The sequence below is a fragment of the Salvelinus namaycush genome, chromosome 4 (assembly GCF_016432855.1).
Source record: "Salvelinus namaycush isolate Seneca chromosome 4, SaNama_1.0, whole genome shotgun sequence".
Classification (NCBI taxonomy): domain Eukaryota; kingdom Metazoa; phylum Chordata; class Actinopteri; order Salmoniformes; family Salmonidae; genus Salvelinus; species Salvelinus namaycush.
In genome coordinates, this window is record NC_052310.1 from 41,943,384 (window position 1) to 41,961,072 (window position 17,689).

A 17,689-nucleotide genomic window follows, 5' to 3' on the forward strand; every position below is an offset into this window, starting at 1 on the left:
CGATGTCATGGCAACGATGGCTAGCTAAGCTTATGCGCAGGAACACGTCATCGGGTCTAACTGTCATCTTGAGCCTAACTGCGCAGGCCGTCAAATCAAAGGCACTACTTCGATATTATTTGTTTTTGAAGAACATGTCAGTTTGTCACTTTCACAGGGCTGGAGTAATAACATGTTGAAGTACTTAAGATATTGGCTCGAATCTAGCTTGTGCCTTTAGATTGAGAAAATGATCTAAGTAAGAATTGTTCACTTCCCTCTGACTTCTCAAAGCCTGATCTGCTTGGTCTGTTTCACAAGTGTTCCCGGAAGTCTAGCGAGGTTGCGCCTCTGGGTAAACCATCTTGATTTAAACAACGGCTGATTTGGAATTCCCATTGTTAGAGTCTATCCTGCACATGATATACTAGACAACATATACACATGGCCAGTACATTCCTAAAAAGCGCCATTGTTGACAACGTTACCTAGCAACTGTTACTTCTACAGAGCCACTGTCTCATCTACCCAGCCAGGCAATTTATAAACTTGATATCCACTGAAAAAAAGCATCTAGACACCATCACCGACATTTGCAACACTGTTGCAATATTGATATTTGATCTACAATGTGTCCCATAATAATTAAAGTGTCGGGATGAGACTGAATCAGCATAAGTTGAATTGATATATAAAAAGCAATGCCAATAGAAACAGGTAACACGAAACGTAGATACCGTAATTTCTGGACTATTAAGCGCACATGAATATAAGCCGCACCCACTGAATTAAAAAAAATATGTATTTTGTACATAAATAAGCCGCACATGTCTATAAGCCGCAGGTGCCTACCGGTACATTGAAACAAATGAACTTTACACAGCCTTTAAACGAAACACAGCTTGTAACTAAAAGCCTATTTATTTTTAACGAAACACGGCTTGTAACTAAAAAAAATAGCAGTAAACAGTAGCCTACCAAGAAAGTCATTGGTCACTATCTTCCTGTGCACTGAAACCACTGAAGTCATCTCCTTCGGTGTCGGAGTTGAATAGCCTCAGAATTGCTTCATCCGATGTTGGATCGTTTTCATTGTCGCTCTCGTCACTTTCATCCGGAGGCAAATTCCCCGCTGAGCTCATGCTGCCCTCTTCAACACGCAGCAGTCCAGCCTTCCGAAACCCGTTGATTATAGTGGATTTTTTGACAATGCTCCACGCTGTCAGGACCCACTGGCAGACTTGACCATAAGTTGCTCTTCGCATGCGGCCCGTTTTAGTGAAGGATTTCTCCCCACTTGTCATCCAAGCCTCATTTTCTAGTTCGGGCCATCTGCTTTTCTTCCCTCTGAAAGCTTTTGTTGTCTTTTTGCACTGAGTCAGTTCCTCACGCTGCTGTTTCCAACATCTTATCATCGACTCATTAAGGCCAAGCTCCCGTGCAGCAGCTCTAATTCCTTTTCCAACAGCCAGATCGATCGCCTTCAAATTGAAAGCTGCATCATATGCATTTCTCCGTGTCTTTGCCATGATGAGGGTGACAAAATGACTACCGTAATCAGAATGATGGGTAGTTAGAGCGCGCTCGATTTACGTCACATTATGTGACGGTGCTCAGTTTTTTGGCGGCATGAATCTTGTGAAAGCGGGAAAAATCCTTAAATTAGCCGCGTCATTGTATAAGCCGCGAGGTTTAAAGCGTGGGAAAAAGTAGCGGCTTATAGTCCGGAAATTACGGTAGTTTGCCGTCTTCCCAACTTCAGTCTGGAGTGATTGTGTTGGCTGTGTAGTTGGCTAGCTAGCTAGCAGGGGGGGGGGGGGGGGGGGGGGGGACTCTACAGCAATTGTATGCCATAAGAACCTGCAAAGTTCTGGAACTATCAACCAGAGCTTGGGTAGTTTTGCTTTACATGGCAGTTAATACGAATAGAACTAATGACCAGAGAACGCCTAAAATTGCACTTGACAGTTTTAGTGAATGTAGTATCACGTTTTGTTGAAAAATGTATGGTTTGGGAAGGAATTTGCTTTTTAATGCTTGAATCATGATAAGCTGTAGACCATACTATTTACCAAGAAATTAGATATATATTTTTCGTAGCCGTATATTTACCACCACAAACCGATGCTGCCAGTGATTTTAATACAGGAAAACGGCAATTCGTCTTACCTATTTCTAGCAGCATGTTACCTGTGCAACTAGAGACAAAAAATAAAAACTGTAGATCACATTTACTCCACACACAAACGCGCACACAAAGCTCTCCCTTGCCCTCCATTTGGCAAATCTGACCATAACAGTCTTCCTGATTCCTGCTTACAAGCAAAAAATCTAACCGGAAGTACCAGTGACGTGCTCAATACGGACACGGTCTGATGAAGTGGATGCTAAGATATAGGACTGTTTTGCTAGCAGACTGGAATATGTTCTGTGATTCATCCGATGGCATTGAAGAGGTTAACACATCAGTCACCAGCTTCATTAAATAGTGCGTCGACGACATAATCCCGACAGTGACCGTACGTACATATCCCAACCAGAAGCCAAGGATTGCAGTTTTATTTTTTTTAAAGGCTAGAGCTTCCCCTTTCAAGGAGCGGAACACTAACCCGGACACTTATAAGAAATCCTGCTTTGCTCTCCGACGAACTATCAAACATGCAAAGCGTCAACACAAGACTAAGATGGAATCCTACTACACCGGTTCTGATGCTTGTTGGGTGTAGTAGTGCTTGCAAACTATCACGGATTACAAAGGTAAAGGGCCAGACGGGTTTGCAGGACGCGTACTCAGAGCATGCGCTGTCTAACTGGCGAGTGTCCTGACTGACTTTCTCAACCTCCCCGACCCAGTCTAATACTCAGGGGTCGCGTTAGAGTTCCGAATTCTGCATTTTCAAACATATGTGTTTTAATCCATTTCACCTGTGTTTTATATTAAAAGTCAGTGTTTTTTTTTTGCTTCAATAGTGATCAGTGGCGTGCAACTAAAGTTTTCCTTCACAGAAAATATATTACTGTAACACATTCAGCTGAATATAGCTTCCTTTTCATCAGATGACAGAATTGTAATGCTATTTGGCTAGCAGCCACACAAGTAAATGAGCTTACAATGAGCAATTAAAAAAAAATCGAAATGTTTATCATAGAAAGAATGAAGCCAGCTACATTTCCTAATGTTATGTTTGAAGTGAATCTTACAATTCACCAGAGAAAAGTAGGCTATGCCGAGAAAAGTAGCTACACATCTGTCAGAGCGCTGCCATAGGTGAATTATCCTCCGAGTGGAGAAGTGCAACTGAAGTACAAAATGAGTGATGTCGAGCTGAAATTACAATAACAAGCATTTTAGATCTGCATTTGCAAAATGAAGCAAGATATTTCTTACGAGTTGTTTTTTTTTTTACGAAAACGCAACACCTGAATACCTACGTTAAGCAGACCAACATAGTCCCACCATAGTCCCTGTGCCCAAGAACGCCAAGGTAATCTGTCTAAATGACTATCTGCCCCGTAGCACTCACATCTTTAGCCATGAAATGCTTTGAAAGGCTGGCCATGGCTCACAACACCATCATCCCAGACACCCTGGACCCACTCCAATAAGCATACCACCCCAACAGATGATGCAATCTCTATTGCACTTTCCCACTTGGACAAAAAGAACACCAAAATGAGAATGCTGTTCATTGACTACAGCTCAGCGTTCAACACCATAGTGCCCACAAAGCTCATCATTAACCTAAAGACCCTGAGACTGAACACCTCCCTCTGCAACTGGATTCTGGACTTCATGACGGGATGCCCACAGGTGGTGAATGTAGGCAACACATCCACCACACTGACCCTAACACTGGGCCCCCTCTCAGGGGTGCGAGCTTAATACCCTTCTGTACTCCCTGTTCACCCACGATTGTGTGGCCACGCATGACTCCAACACCAACATTAAGTTTGCCAACAACACGACGTGGTAGGCCTGATCACCGACGACAATGAGACTGCGTATAAGGAGATCAGAGACCTGGCAGTGTGGTGTGGCAGGACTACAACATCTCCCTCACCGTCAGCAAGACAAAGCAGCTGATCGTGGACAACAGGAAACGTGAATGGGGGCGTGCTCGGCCCTCCGTCGATGGGCTGTAGTTGAGCGGGTCGAGAGCTTCAAGTTCCTCTGTGTCTACATCACTAAGGATCTATTATGGTCCAAACACACCAACAGTCGTGAAGAGGGCACGACAACGCCTCTTCCCCCTCAGGAGGCTGAAATTATTTGAAGTGAGCCCTCAGATCCTAAAAAAGTTATACAGTTGTGCTATTGAGAGAATCTTGACTTGCTGCATCACCGCTTGGTATTGCAACTGCTTGGCATCCAACTATAAAGCGCTACAGAGGGTAGTGTGGACAGCCCAGGCAGTGTCAGAGGAAGGCCCTAAATATTGTCAAAGACTCCAGCCATCCAAGTTATAGACTGTTCTCGCTGCTTAAGCATGGCAAGCAGAACCGATGCAAGTCTGCAACCAACAGGACCCTGGACAGTTTATACCCCCATGCCATAAGTCTGCTAACTTCATTGACCCTTTTTGTATAAACTTTGACTCATCATATGCTGCTGCTACTGTTAACATCTAACTTTATTCCTAGAAATATGTACATACAGTGCATTGGGAAAGTTCAGAGCCCCTGACTTTTTCCACATTTTGTTACGTTACAGCCTTATTCCAAAATTGATTAAATACATACAAATTTTCAACCTGCACACAATACCCCATAATGACAAAGCAAAAAACATTGTTTTATTTTTAACAAAATGTTGTTGTTTTTTTAAACAAGAAACAGAAACATGAATTTAGATAAATATTCAGACCCTTTGCTATGAGACTCAAAATTGAGCTCAGGTGCATCCTGTTTCCATTAATCATCCTTGAGATGTTTCTACAACTTGATTGGAGTCCACCTGTGGTAAATTCAATTGATTGGACATGATTTGGAAAGTCACACACCTGTCTATATAAGGTCCCACAGTTCATGTCAAAACAAAAACCAAGTAATGAGGTCGAAGGAATTGTCAGTAGAGTTCCGAGACCGGATTGCGTCGAGGCACAGATCTGGTGAAGGGTACCAAAAATGTTTGCAGCATTGAAGGTCCCCAAGAACACACCAAGACTCTTTCTAGAGCTGGCCACCCGGCCAAACTGAGCAATCAGGGGAGAAGAACCTTGGTCAGGGAGGTGACCAAGAATGCAATGGTCACTGATTGAGCTCCAGAGTTCCTCTATGGAGATGGGAGAACCTTCCAGAAGGACAACCATCTCTGCAGCACTACACCAATCATGCCTTTATGGTAGAGTGGCCAGACGAAAGCCACTCCTCAGTAAGGCACATGACAGCCCGCTTGGAGTTTGCCAAAAGGCATCTAAAGGACTCTCAGACCATGAGAAACAAGATTGTCTGATGAAACCAAGATTGAACTCTTTGGCCTGAATGCCAAGTGTCACATCTGGAAGAAACCTGGCACCATCCCCACGGTGAAGCATGGTGGTGGCAGCATCATGCTGTGGGGATGTTTTTCAACGGCAGGGACTAGAAGACTAGTCAGGATTGAGGGAAAGATTAACAGAGCACAGTAGAGATCCTTCATGAAAACCTGCTCCAGAGCACTCAGGATCTCAGACTGGGGGTGCGAAGGTTCACCTTCCAACAGGACAATGAGCCTGAGCACACAGCCAAGACAACGCAGGAGTGGCTTCGGGACAAGTCTCTGAATCTCCTTGAGTGGCCCAGCCAGAGCACGGACTTGAACCCGATCTAACATCTCTGGAGAGACCTGAAAACAGCAGTGCAGTGACACTCCCCATCCAACCCGAAAGAGCTTGAGAAGATCTGCAGAGAATGGGATAAACTCCCCAAATACAGGTGTGCCAAGCTTATAGCATCATACCCAAGAAGCCTTGATTGTAATTGCTGCAAAGGTGCTTCAACAAAGTACTGAGTAAATGGTCTGAATACTTATGTAAATGTGATTTTTAATACATTTTCAAATTTCTAAAACCTGTTTCTGCTTTGTCATTATGGGGTATTGTGTGTAGATTAAATAGTTTCCCCTGATCAATCAATTTGAATAAGGCTGTAATGTAGGAAAATGTAGAAGTCAAGGGGTATGAATTTCCAAATGCACTTTATCTACCTCCATTACCTCGTACCCCTGCACATCGATTCGTTACTGGCACTCCTTGTATATAGCCAAGTTATCATTACTCACTGTATCTTTTATTAAGTGATTTAAAATTCTATGCATTGTTGGGAAAGGCCGTAAGTAGCATTTCACTGGCCATGGTGGTCTACATCAGGGTTTCCCAAACTCTGTCCTGCCCCCACCCACCCAGGGGTGCACTTTTTGTTTTTTGCCCTAGCATGACAAGTCATTTCAAATAATCAAAGCTTGATTATGAGTTGGTTATTTGAGTCAGTTGTGTACTGCAAAAACGTGATATCTAATGACTACCAGCAGCAGGCCTACTACAAAGATTGTTTATTATGTTTTTTTATTTCACCTTTATTTAACTAGGTAGGCCAGTTGAGAACAAGTTCTCATTTACAACTGCCCAAGTTAAAGCAAAGCAGTGCGACAAAAACAGAGTTACACATAAACGTACAGTCAATAACACAATAGGAAAAAATCTATGTACAGTGATAACTAGACCAAGATAGACCAGAGCTTGTCATTTCCAATAGGAACAAATGAGTCAGTGGGCAGAACAAGCAATAACTATATCCTATTGGCGCGTTCTAGTATACATCTGCATATTCTGTAAGGGAACGCCTACTCTGAGGTGACCGTGTGCAATAACTCAGTTCACCTTCACACTCCTAAACAGCGCACTTTTTATTTTGCAACGGGTGAAGTCTACAAAACTTAGTCCGTTCTGTTTATAACAGATTCTAGTTTGGGGAACAGAAAACTGTATTGAGATTAAAATGTTTAATTGAGGAGTAGATTTGCTGAATATCGGCCAAAATCCATCTTCTCCCACTGCACGCCAGTTGGCTTCCTCTCACTACCATATTTGGTAGTGAGTAGAAAAGCCAACCGGATGCGTCACATTTGTACATCCAGTGAAACATCGGTCTCATTGTTCTCTTTGCCTTCAGCCTCACGTGATTACGTCTTAGTGGGCTAATCAACCCATTTGTCAGTCTATAACTATATCTTCCTAGCAATAATTTCCACACCACAAACCAATACGATTAGTTAGCTACATAGTTACAATTTCCATGACATGCATCAATCTTCTGTACATTAGAGTAAAGGCGTTGATTGCGTGACACACTATATTTTGCTATCACACGGTTATTCATTCTGTCAGGCGCAGTCAGCTGATTTGGCTATGCTAGCTAGTTAGCTTACTTTGTCTTTACCTTAAACTAGCTAGCTAATGTTCGCACAACGCTTGATGATTAACAAATATAGTAAATAGTTACATGCATAGCTATATTTATAAGTGTACTCTAATATTAAACTGGTAGATTATACTTTTACATAACATACAAGCAAGATTATAAATGGACTGTTGCAAGACAGCTCCGCACACAGGTTAGCTAGCTTGCTAATATTAGTTTGCAAGCTAGCCATTACACACCTTTAAGCAGTTTTACTTATGTCGCTGCAGTGACAGTCGGTTCAATGGTAATGCACTTTATATCGAATATTTCACATACACTAAGATTTGTTTTCGCGCAAACAATCCAGTAGTTAGCAAGCTATGGAGAATCAAGCATCTGGCTATGTAGCTAGCTACGTACTCAGCCTTGGTTGAGAGATGTAGTTTCTGGTCACAGCTTGTGTGTGTGTCCTTGCCGCAGCAGGACCGTTGATGTCCATTGTTCTGTTTCCCACCAAGGTTGCCATAAACGAAACCCTCTACCTGAGCTACAGTATAGCTGGTGTGCTAGTAGCTAAGGGTATTAACTCAAAGATACTGGTAACAAGCTAGCTATTTCTGTATGGTATTAAATGACACTGCGGCGGCTAGTCATATGACATTGGAAGCCACGACAGAGGGCGCGTTCACATGATCGTTGCGGTTGCCTGCGCGCGCCTCTGTATCACAGGCACATTTTTTTGAATATACGCTACATAGTGAATATGGGATACAGACCGATCCTATACTAAATAATGATATTAACACGACTCTCAACCGAAGAATTGGAGGAAAGTGAACATTTTTACACACACACACTTGATAGATTTTATAATTCCAAATTAAAATGTGATGATCTGTACTGAACCAAAATATAAACGCAACATGAAACAATTTCAAAGATGTTACTGAGTTACAGCTCATATAAGGAAATCAGTCAACTGAAATTAATTAATTAGTCCCTAACCTATGTATTTCACACGACTGGGCAGGGGTGCAGCCATGTGTGGGCCTTGGCGGGCATAGGCCAGGCCCAACCAATCAGAATGAGTTCTTCCCCACAAAAACACTATGGACTTTTTAGGTGAGTGCTGAGCCGCCCTGTGATAAGCAGTGGCCACTTTTTTCCCCACAAAAACACTTTATTACAGACAGAAATACCCCCCCCCCCCCCAATGTGGTTTTGACGGTTGGACCTACTGCCAAATTCTCAAAAATGATGTTGGAGGCAGCTTTTGTCAAGGAACTGAACATTACATTCTCTGGCAACAGCTCTGGTGGACATTCCTGCAGTCAGCATGCCAATTGCAAGCTCCCTCAGAACTTGAGACATCTATGCATTGTGTTGTGTGAAAAACTGCACATTTTAAAGTAGCCTTTTATTGTCCCCAGTGCGAGGTGCACCTGTGTAATGATCATACTGTTTAATGAGCTTATTGATATGCCACACCTGTCAGTTGGATGGATTATCTTGGCAAAGGAGAAATTATCACTAACAGGGATGTAACAAATTTGTGCACAAAATTTGAGAAAAATATGATTTTTGTGCATATGGATTTTTTTAGCTCATGAAACATGGGATCAACACTTTACATGTTGCGTTTATATTTTTGTTCAGTGTATGTTGTTTTTCCCAGCACCTATGGGGATTACATTTTGGTATGGTATCAAGAAATTGACATTCTCCCAGTGTAACGATCGTCTAAGGGAGGAGACCAAAACGCAGCGTGGTAAGTGTTCATTTTAATTTAATAAATAAACTGAACACTGAAACAACAAAAAACAACAAAGAGAGTGAACGAAACAGTTCTGTCTGGTGCAGACAAAACAGAAAACAACTACCCACAAACACAGGTGGATGGATTATCTTGGCAAAGGAGAAATTATCACTAACAGGGATGTAACAAATTTGTGCACAAAATTTGAGAAAAATATGATTTTTGTGCATATGGATTTTTTTAGCTCATGAAACATGGGATCAACACTTTACATGTTGCGTTTATATTTTTGTTCAGTGTATGTTGTTTTTCCCAGCACCTATGGGGATTACATTTTGGTATGGTATCAAGAAATTGACATTCTCCCAGTGTAACGATCGTATAAGGGAGGAGACCAAAACGCAGCGTGGTAAGTGTTCATTTTAATTGAATAAATAAACTGAACACTGAAACAACAAAAAACAACAAAGAGAGTGAACGAAACAGTTCTGTCTGGTGCAGACAAAACAGAAAACAACTACCCACAAACACAGGTGGGAACAGGCTACCTAAGTATGGTTCTCAATCAGAGACAACGATTGACAGCTGCCTCTGATTGGGAACCATACCAGGCCAAACACATAGAAATACAAAACATATAACAAAACATAGAATGCCCACCCCAACTCACGCCCTGACCAAACCAAAATAGAGACATAAACAAGGAACTAAGGTCAGGGCGTGACACCCAGCATGCCCATAGCAAGTATGGATGCGCAGGGTGCTGCAGTACCCCCCTGAAATTATTATTATTTTAATTATATTGTTGTTATCATTTTCTTCACAAAAGTAGTCCACTGGTACTTGCAGGGCCAACCTGCACATTAGACAAGATTAGGCTGCCACCTATGATGAGGGGGGCATTTTCCGAGCTAAACTGACCAATACTCACCTCCAACAACACATAAAACCTCACATAATTCTGCTCAAAAACAATGAACATTTCTTTCAACCAGTGGCATTTGGGCTTTTTAGGTGAGTGCTGAGCCGCCCTGTGATAAGCAGTGCCCTCTAAGCAGGTGCGAAAAATAACGCTTGTCCATTCCCAGCGCGCCTCTCCAGGTTGGAGAGACGCGCCAGCAACATTCCATCAAAAAATTATCTAACATAAATCATGTACAAAATATACTGTAGCCTAAGGTATAAATAATTTGTGTTCTTTCTGTGTTCTACAGGCTGTAGATAAAGTGTATGACAATGTAATAAAGACATTTTTACATCATGCACGTTTCTCTGATTAAATAGCCTAACAGGCTGACAAATTTATTGCAAAATAAATTTTGAAATCTATGTTGTTCAATTATTGCACCCACACTGCTCTCGCGCGCCAATGAGAGTCTGCGTTGCCATGGGCTAAAATAGAAGTCAGTTCTATTTCTGACGCAGATTGCGTTGCAAGTCCTGCCTCTCCCATCTCCTCATTGGTTTATAGAAGCAGGTACCCATGTGCCATCTCCTCATTGGTTATACCCACGTGGGTGACTGAAAGACGAACGAGGTCGGTGGCGGTAGCACCTAATTTATGAAAGTTGCCAATCATAATATAAAGTCCAGAGAAGAAAAAGCCTGGAAGGAGGAGAGATGACTAGAAACGATTCGGTTGACCGTTTTATGTGTGGATTAATTGTCGGAGTAGAGGACCTTGTGCATTTCAGGTAAAATAACTCAATGTTTAATACCCAGGACAAATTAGCTAGCAACAGCTAGCTAGCTAAATGGGACAAATTAGCTAGCAAGTGCAAGCTAGCTAGCTAAATTGCCATAAATGTTTCATGCTTTTCGACCTGTCCCTATTAATCCACACAATATTAATCCACACATAAAACGGTCTGTACCGGCCTTGATCCAATTTTAGAAGTCTATGTTTGGTTCCGATTTGGTCCGGTCTGGACCAGCTTTAAGTTTGTCCAAAAATGTATATCTGCAAATTACCTATTTCTTACTTTAATTCAGAACTGAAATTGAACCTGATTTCAACGCCGGGAAAATACATCTTTTCAATGTCTGGAAAATAACTGTTTTCTTCTTTCATTCAGAATCTAAAATGTATCTGATTTCAGTGTCCGAAAAATACATACAGTACCAATCAAACGTTTGGACACACCTACTCATTCAAGTTTTTTTTAAATGTTTTACTATTTTCTACATTGTAGAATAATAGTGAAGACGTCAAAACTATGAAATAACACGTATGGAATCATGTAGTAAGCAAAAAAGTGTTAAATAAATCAAAATATATTTTATATTTGAGATTCTTTAAAGTAGCCAACCTTTGCCTTGATGGCAGCTTTGCACACTCTTGGCATTATCTCAACCAGCTTCATGAGGAAAGCTTTTCTAACAGTCTTGAAGGAGTTCCCACATATGCTGGGCACTTGTTGGCTGATTTTCCTTCACTCTGCAGTCAAACTCATCCCAAACCATCTCAATTGGGTTGAGATCGGGTGATTATGGAGCCCTTACATGGAGCATGGAGGTGTGTTGGGTCATTGTCCTGTCGAAAAATAAATGATTCTCCCACTAAGCGTAAACCAGATAGGATGGCGTATCGCTGCAGAATCCTGTGGTGGCCATGCTGGTTAGGTGTGCCTTGAATTCTAAATAAATCACAGACAGTGTCACCAGTAAAACACCCCCACACCAACATACCTCCTCTTCTGTGCGTCACGGTGAGAACCACATATGTGGAGATCATCCGTTCAAATACTCTGCGTCTCACAAAGACACGGCAGTTGGAACCAAATTCTCCAAATTTCCACCGGTCTAATGTCCATTGCTCATGTTTCTTGGCCCAAGCAAGTCTCTTCTTATTATTGGTGTCATTTAGTAGTGGTTTCTTTGCAGCAATAGGTCTTCCTTTCCTGTGGCGGTTCTCATGAGAGCCAGTTCCATCATAGCACTTGATGGTTTTTGCAACTGCACTTGAAGAAACTTTAAAAGTTTTTGACATATTCCGGATTGACTGACCTGCATGTCTTAAAGTAATGATGGACTGTCGTTTCTCTTTGCTTATTTGAGTTGTTCACGCCATAATATGGACTTGGTCTTTTACCTAATAGGGCTGTCTTGTCACGCTCTGACCATAGAGAGCTGTTTATTCTCTATGTTGGTTAGGTCGGGGTGTGATTAAGGGTGGGTTATCTAGGGGAATTGTATGTCTATGTTGGCCTGATGTGATTCCCAATCAGAGGCAGCTGTTTATCGTTGTCTCTGATTGGGGATCATATTTAGGTAGCCATTTCGCCATTTTGTTTTGTGGGATCTTGTCTAGGTATAGTTGCCTGTGAGCACTATTTTGAGCTTCACGTTTCGTTTCTTCGTTTTTTTCCCTTTTGAGTTTTCTATTCCAAATAAAAGGATGGAAACATACCACGCTGCGCCTTGGTCCAATCTTTATGACGAGCGTGACATATCTTCTGTATACCACCCCTACCTTGACACAACACAACTGATTGGCACAAATGCATTAAATTACGTTTAACAAATTAACTTCTAACAAGGTACACCTGTCAATTGAAACGCATTCCAGGTGACTACCTCATGAAGCTGTTTAAGAGAATGCCAAGAGTGTCCAAAGCTGTCATCAAGGTAAAGGGTGGCTACTTTGAAGAATCTCAAACATAAAATGTATTTGTTTAACACTTTTTTGGTTACTACATGATTCCATATGTGTTATTTCATAGTTTTTATGTATTCACTATAATTCTACAATGTAGAAAATAGTAAAAATAAAGAAAAACCCTGAGTAGGTGTGTTCAAACGTTTGACTGTTACTGTGTCTTAAACGTCTGTAAAATACGTCTTTTCACCTTTCATTCAGACCCTAAAATGAACCTAACTTCAACATCTGGAAAATACATATTTTAGACATCTTTTCAATGACATTTTGCTTACTGGGACCATTGTAGATTTGCAGGGTATAGGAGAGTAGCGTTTTTTTTGCTTAGCCTACAGCAGTAGAACGGCCAGGATCGGGCAAGGGTACTTGTATATTGAGTGCATATAGTTTAAAAGGTCCTTGAAAGTAGGCTACTTCAGTTTGAATACCTGAACACCTTTATTGAACCGCACTTCCAAGTCGTCACTGGCCAGGCCATCATTGTAAATAAAAATTTGTTCTTAATTGACTTGCTTGGATAAATAAAAGGTTACATTTAAAAATTACATTTTAAAACAGTGCTACAAAATACCCAAATTGGATGACTTCTCACCGCCAGTGTGGCAGTAAAGCCTCACTGAACGTTCAATGTCTAATATCTTAGGCATGTGAAAATTATTTTATTTTAACTTTTTTGCTTTTCACTATGATGTTTTGTTTTTTCAGGTACTATATTAGAAAATTATGAGAGAACAGCAAAATGCAATGCCCACTAGAATCTCATGAGACATGAATGAAAATCATGACTTCTCACCTTGTAATTTAGTTTGATATAATGTATGGCAAAAGTGAGAGGCTTTGTCTGTATATTCCACATAACCTATTGCTACCGTACACGAGTTAGTGATCTATCAAAATCGGTGACCTGCTAGTGCATTGTGACCTTAGCTTGAGTATTTGCTCCAGATTTCTGAAACCACATGTGTCTCACACTGACACGTTGTCCTGGTGAGTGCGATATCACTTATTTTGAGTGCCAGGTAAAAACATCACTGATCCTGTTTCACTTAAAGCAGCACATCCAGCACAATTGGTTAAAAAGTGAACGTTTGAAGTTGGTTTTGAACCTCTGCTTCCTACCCAACCGACACACACTTACATTTTAGTAGACACTCTTATCCAGAGCGATTTACAGGAGCAATTAGGGTTAAGTGCCTTGCTCAAGGGCACATCAACAGATTTTTCACCTAGTCGAGTCAGGGATTCAAACCAGCAATCTTTCGGTTACAGGCCCAGCGCTCTTAACTGCCCACCTCCCCCCACACACACTCTCACTCACTCACTCCAGCTCTCTGATGGCAGAAAAAGCACTACAAATTGAAGTGGGTAAGCTTTACAGTGGGGAATCTGACAACACAACCCATTCCCGTAGTCCCTGGAGAGCCTATCCAAAAGTTTTAGACTGCATGCAAAAAATAGCACATTAATACTACTGAAGGGCTCCCGCCCACAGGAGCACTGCCCTCATTTATCAGATATGATTTCACGCAAACACCTTTATTACCTACCTAAGCTACCTGGAATCTTCATACTGTAGATGCAATTATAGTGCTGTTATATATTGTCTGGCTTATTGTGTTACTTTAAAGACGAGGCCACTGCACATTTGGTGTTAGATAAACCAACACTTTGTGGTAATTGATATATAAGATCACAACTTTTAGAGTTAGTTGATGTTAAATCTAACTCTAAATGTTTTTTATTTAATTTAGCTAATTTCCTGATATTCTACACATTTTGCCATGAGTCTGAATGAAAAATGTGCAATGGATATAACAATAAAGGCATAATGGCTGTTAGTGACCACACTTGTATTAGTTCATTTGACTAATATGTATTGACATGACTACACAAAGATATCTATAATCTTGTACCTCAAGGCCAATTGACATACACAGAATTCCTTGAAAATGTTTAAAGCTGTAACGATGTGCGACTAATGCACAGACATGAAACTGAAACAGAAACAATGACGCCTGAGGAAGGAACCAAAGGGAGTGACATATATAGGGAAGGTAATCAGGGAAGTGATGGAGTCCAGGTGAGTCTGACGATGTGCAGGTGCGCATAATGATGGTGACAGGTGTGCGCCATAACGAGTAGCCTGGTGACCTAGAGGCTAGAGAGAGAGCATACATGGTGGTACCCCCTCCCAGGCGTTTTTGGCTCCCGTCGCAGGACGCCAAACAAAGGGACGATCCCGGGGATCAGGGGCGGACCGGTCACCCCTGCTGATGCAGGGGAGCCTGGCGATCCGACTGAGGCTTGAGAGCCTGACAAGCCTGTGGAAGCAGGGGATTTTAAACAAACTATGTAGGTATTAGGGCAATTCCAGCGGAATGTCAATCTGAGATTTTTTTGGGATTCATCAAAATGAAACCACTTTCCTAATTTTCCTCAAGGAACAATATCCCACAATGACAAGGTGAAAACAGGTTTTTAGACATTTTTGCAAATGTATTACAAATAAAAAACATAAATACCTTATTTACATAAGTATTCAGACCCTTTGCTATGAGACTCAAAATTGAGCTCAGGTGCATCCTGTTTCCATTGATAATCCTTGAGATGTTTCTACAACTTGATTGGTGTCCACCTGTGGTTAATTCAATTGATTAGAAATGATTTGGAAAGGCACACAACTGTCTCTATAAGGTCCCACAGTTGACAGTGCATGTCAGAACAAAAACCAAGCCATGAGGTTGAAGGAATTGTTGTAGAACTCCGGGACAGGGTTGTGTCGAGGAACAGATCTTGAGAAGGGTACCAAGAAATGTCTGCAGCATTGAAGGTCCCCAAGAACACAGTGGCCTCCATCATTCTTAAGTGGAAGAAGTTTGGAACCAGCAAAAGACAACCATCAGGCCTTTCTGGTAGAGTGGCCAGATGGAAGTCATTCCTCAGTAAAAGAAACATGACAGCCCGCTTGGAGTTCACCAAAAGGCACCTAAAGACTCTCAGACCATGAGAAACAATATTCTCTAGTCTGATGAAACCTGCTCCTACGGTGAAGCATGGTGGTGACAGCATCATGCTGTGGGGTTGTTTTTCAGCGGCAAGGAAAGGGAGACTAGTCAGGATTGAGGGAAATATGAACAGAGCAAAGTATAGAGAGATCCTTGATGAAAACTTGCTCCAGAGTGCTCAAAACCTCAGACGATTCACCTTCCAACAGAACAATGACCCTAAGCATACAGCCAAGACAATGGAGGAATGGCTTCGGGACAAGTCTCCAAATGTTCTTGAGTGGGCCAGCCAGAGCCCAGACTTGAACTTGATCGAACATCTCTGGGGACACCTGAAAATAGCTGTGCAGCAACGCTCCCCATCCAACCTGACAGAGCTTGAAGGGATCTGCAGAGAAGAATGGGAGAAACTCCCTAAATACAGGTGTGCCAAGCTTGTAGCGTCATACCCAAGAAGAAGCAAGGCTGTGTAATCGCTGCCAAAGGTGCTTCAACAAAGTATCGCGTAAAGGGTCTGAGTAATTATGTAAATGTAATATTTCAGTTCATTATTTTAATACATTTGCAAAAATGTCTAAAAACCTGTTTTTGCTTTGTCATTATGTGATATTGTTTGTAGACTGATGAGGGGAAAATACTATTTAACAACTTCTCTAGGATAGGGGGCAGCAAATTCACTATTGGATAAATGCCCAATTTCAACTTCCTTCTACTCATCCCCAGAATATAAGATATGCATATTATTAGTAGATTTTGATAGAAAACACTCTGAAGTTTCTAAAACTGTTTGAATCATATCTGTAAGTATAACAGAACTTATGTAGCAGGCAAAACCCCGAGGACTAACCATTATTTTGTTTTATTTTTTTTAAGTCACTGTCTGTTCAATGAGATTTCATTGGGAAGCCAGATTTCTAATCACTCTGTTCTCAGTTCCTACTGCTTCCACTGGATGTCACCAGTCTTAGGAAATAGGTTGAGGTTATTCATTTGTGCAATGAAGAAGAAGGCCATCAGGAAGCAGTGTAATGTCATGTGTACTGTTTGAGAGTTGCGCAAGACTAAAAAAAGTAGCGTTAGTTTGTTGATCTCGTGTATTGAAAACAGATAGACCCGTCTTCAATTTGATCGATTATTAACGTTTACAAATACCTTAAGTTGTATTACAAAAGTATTTTGAAATGTTTTGGCAAAGTTTAGAGGTAATTTTTTTGATATTTTGTAGTGACTTTGCGCAAATTGGAAGCTGTTTTTTTCTGGATCAACCGCGCCAAATAAATGGACAATTTGGATATATATGGACAACATTAATCGAACAAAAGGACCATTTGTGATGTTTATGGGACATATTGGAGTGCCAACAAAAGAATCTCGTCAAAGGTAATGCATGTTTTATATTTTATATCTGCGTTTTGAGTAGCGCCGGCAGGGTTGAAATATGCTACTCTCTCTTTGTTGACATTGTGCTATCATCAGATAATAGCATCTTATGCTTTCGCCGAAAAGCCCTTTTGAAATCTGACATGGTGGCTGGATTCACAACGAGTGTAGCTTTAATTTGGTATCTTACATGTGTGATTTAATGAAAGTTAGATTTTATCATTTTTTTGAATTTGGCGCTCTACATTTTCCCTGGCTATTGGCCAAGTGCGACGGTAGCGTCCCACATATCCTAGAGAAGTTTAATCCGTTTTAGAATAAGGCTGTAATGTAACAAAATATGGAAAAAGTGAATATGCTCTATTCAGATGTGGTGCCTGGCTTTAGCCTATGCAGTATGCAGTTCAAGCTACCTTTATTTAGTTCTAAGGTATTATGGCTTCTGCTGACACTTACAAATGTTCCAGATGTCAACAAATTGTTCTGCCGAGCCTTTCCTTCGTAATGGTTATCCATGTTTTGACCTAAGAC

General features: G+C 41.2%; 1 protein-coding gene across 1 annotated transcript in view; it reads right to left on the reverse strand.

Moving 5' to 3' along the window:
- The window catches only part of LOC120046543 (V-type proton ATPase subunit B, brain isoform-like), a 48,521-nt gene extending 40,478 nt beyond the window's left edge, over nucleotides 1–8,043 (reverse strand). The window contains exon 1 of the mRNA XM_038991871.1: nucleotides 7,780–8,043. Coding sequence (XP_038847799.1) covers nucleotides 7,780–7,885 — 106 coding nt within the window. The 5' untranslated portion in view covers nucleotides 7,886–8,043. The remainder of the gene's footprint in view (nucleotides 1–7,779) is intronic.
- Between the last annotated feature and the right edge of the window lie 9,646 nt (nucleotides 8,044–17,689).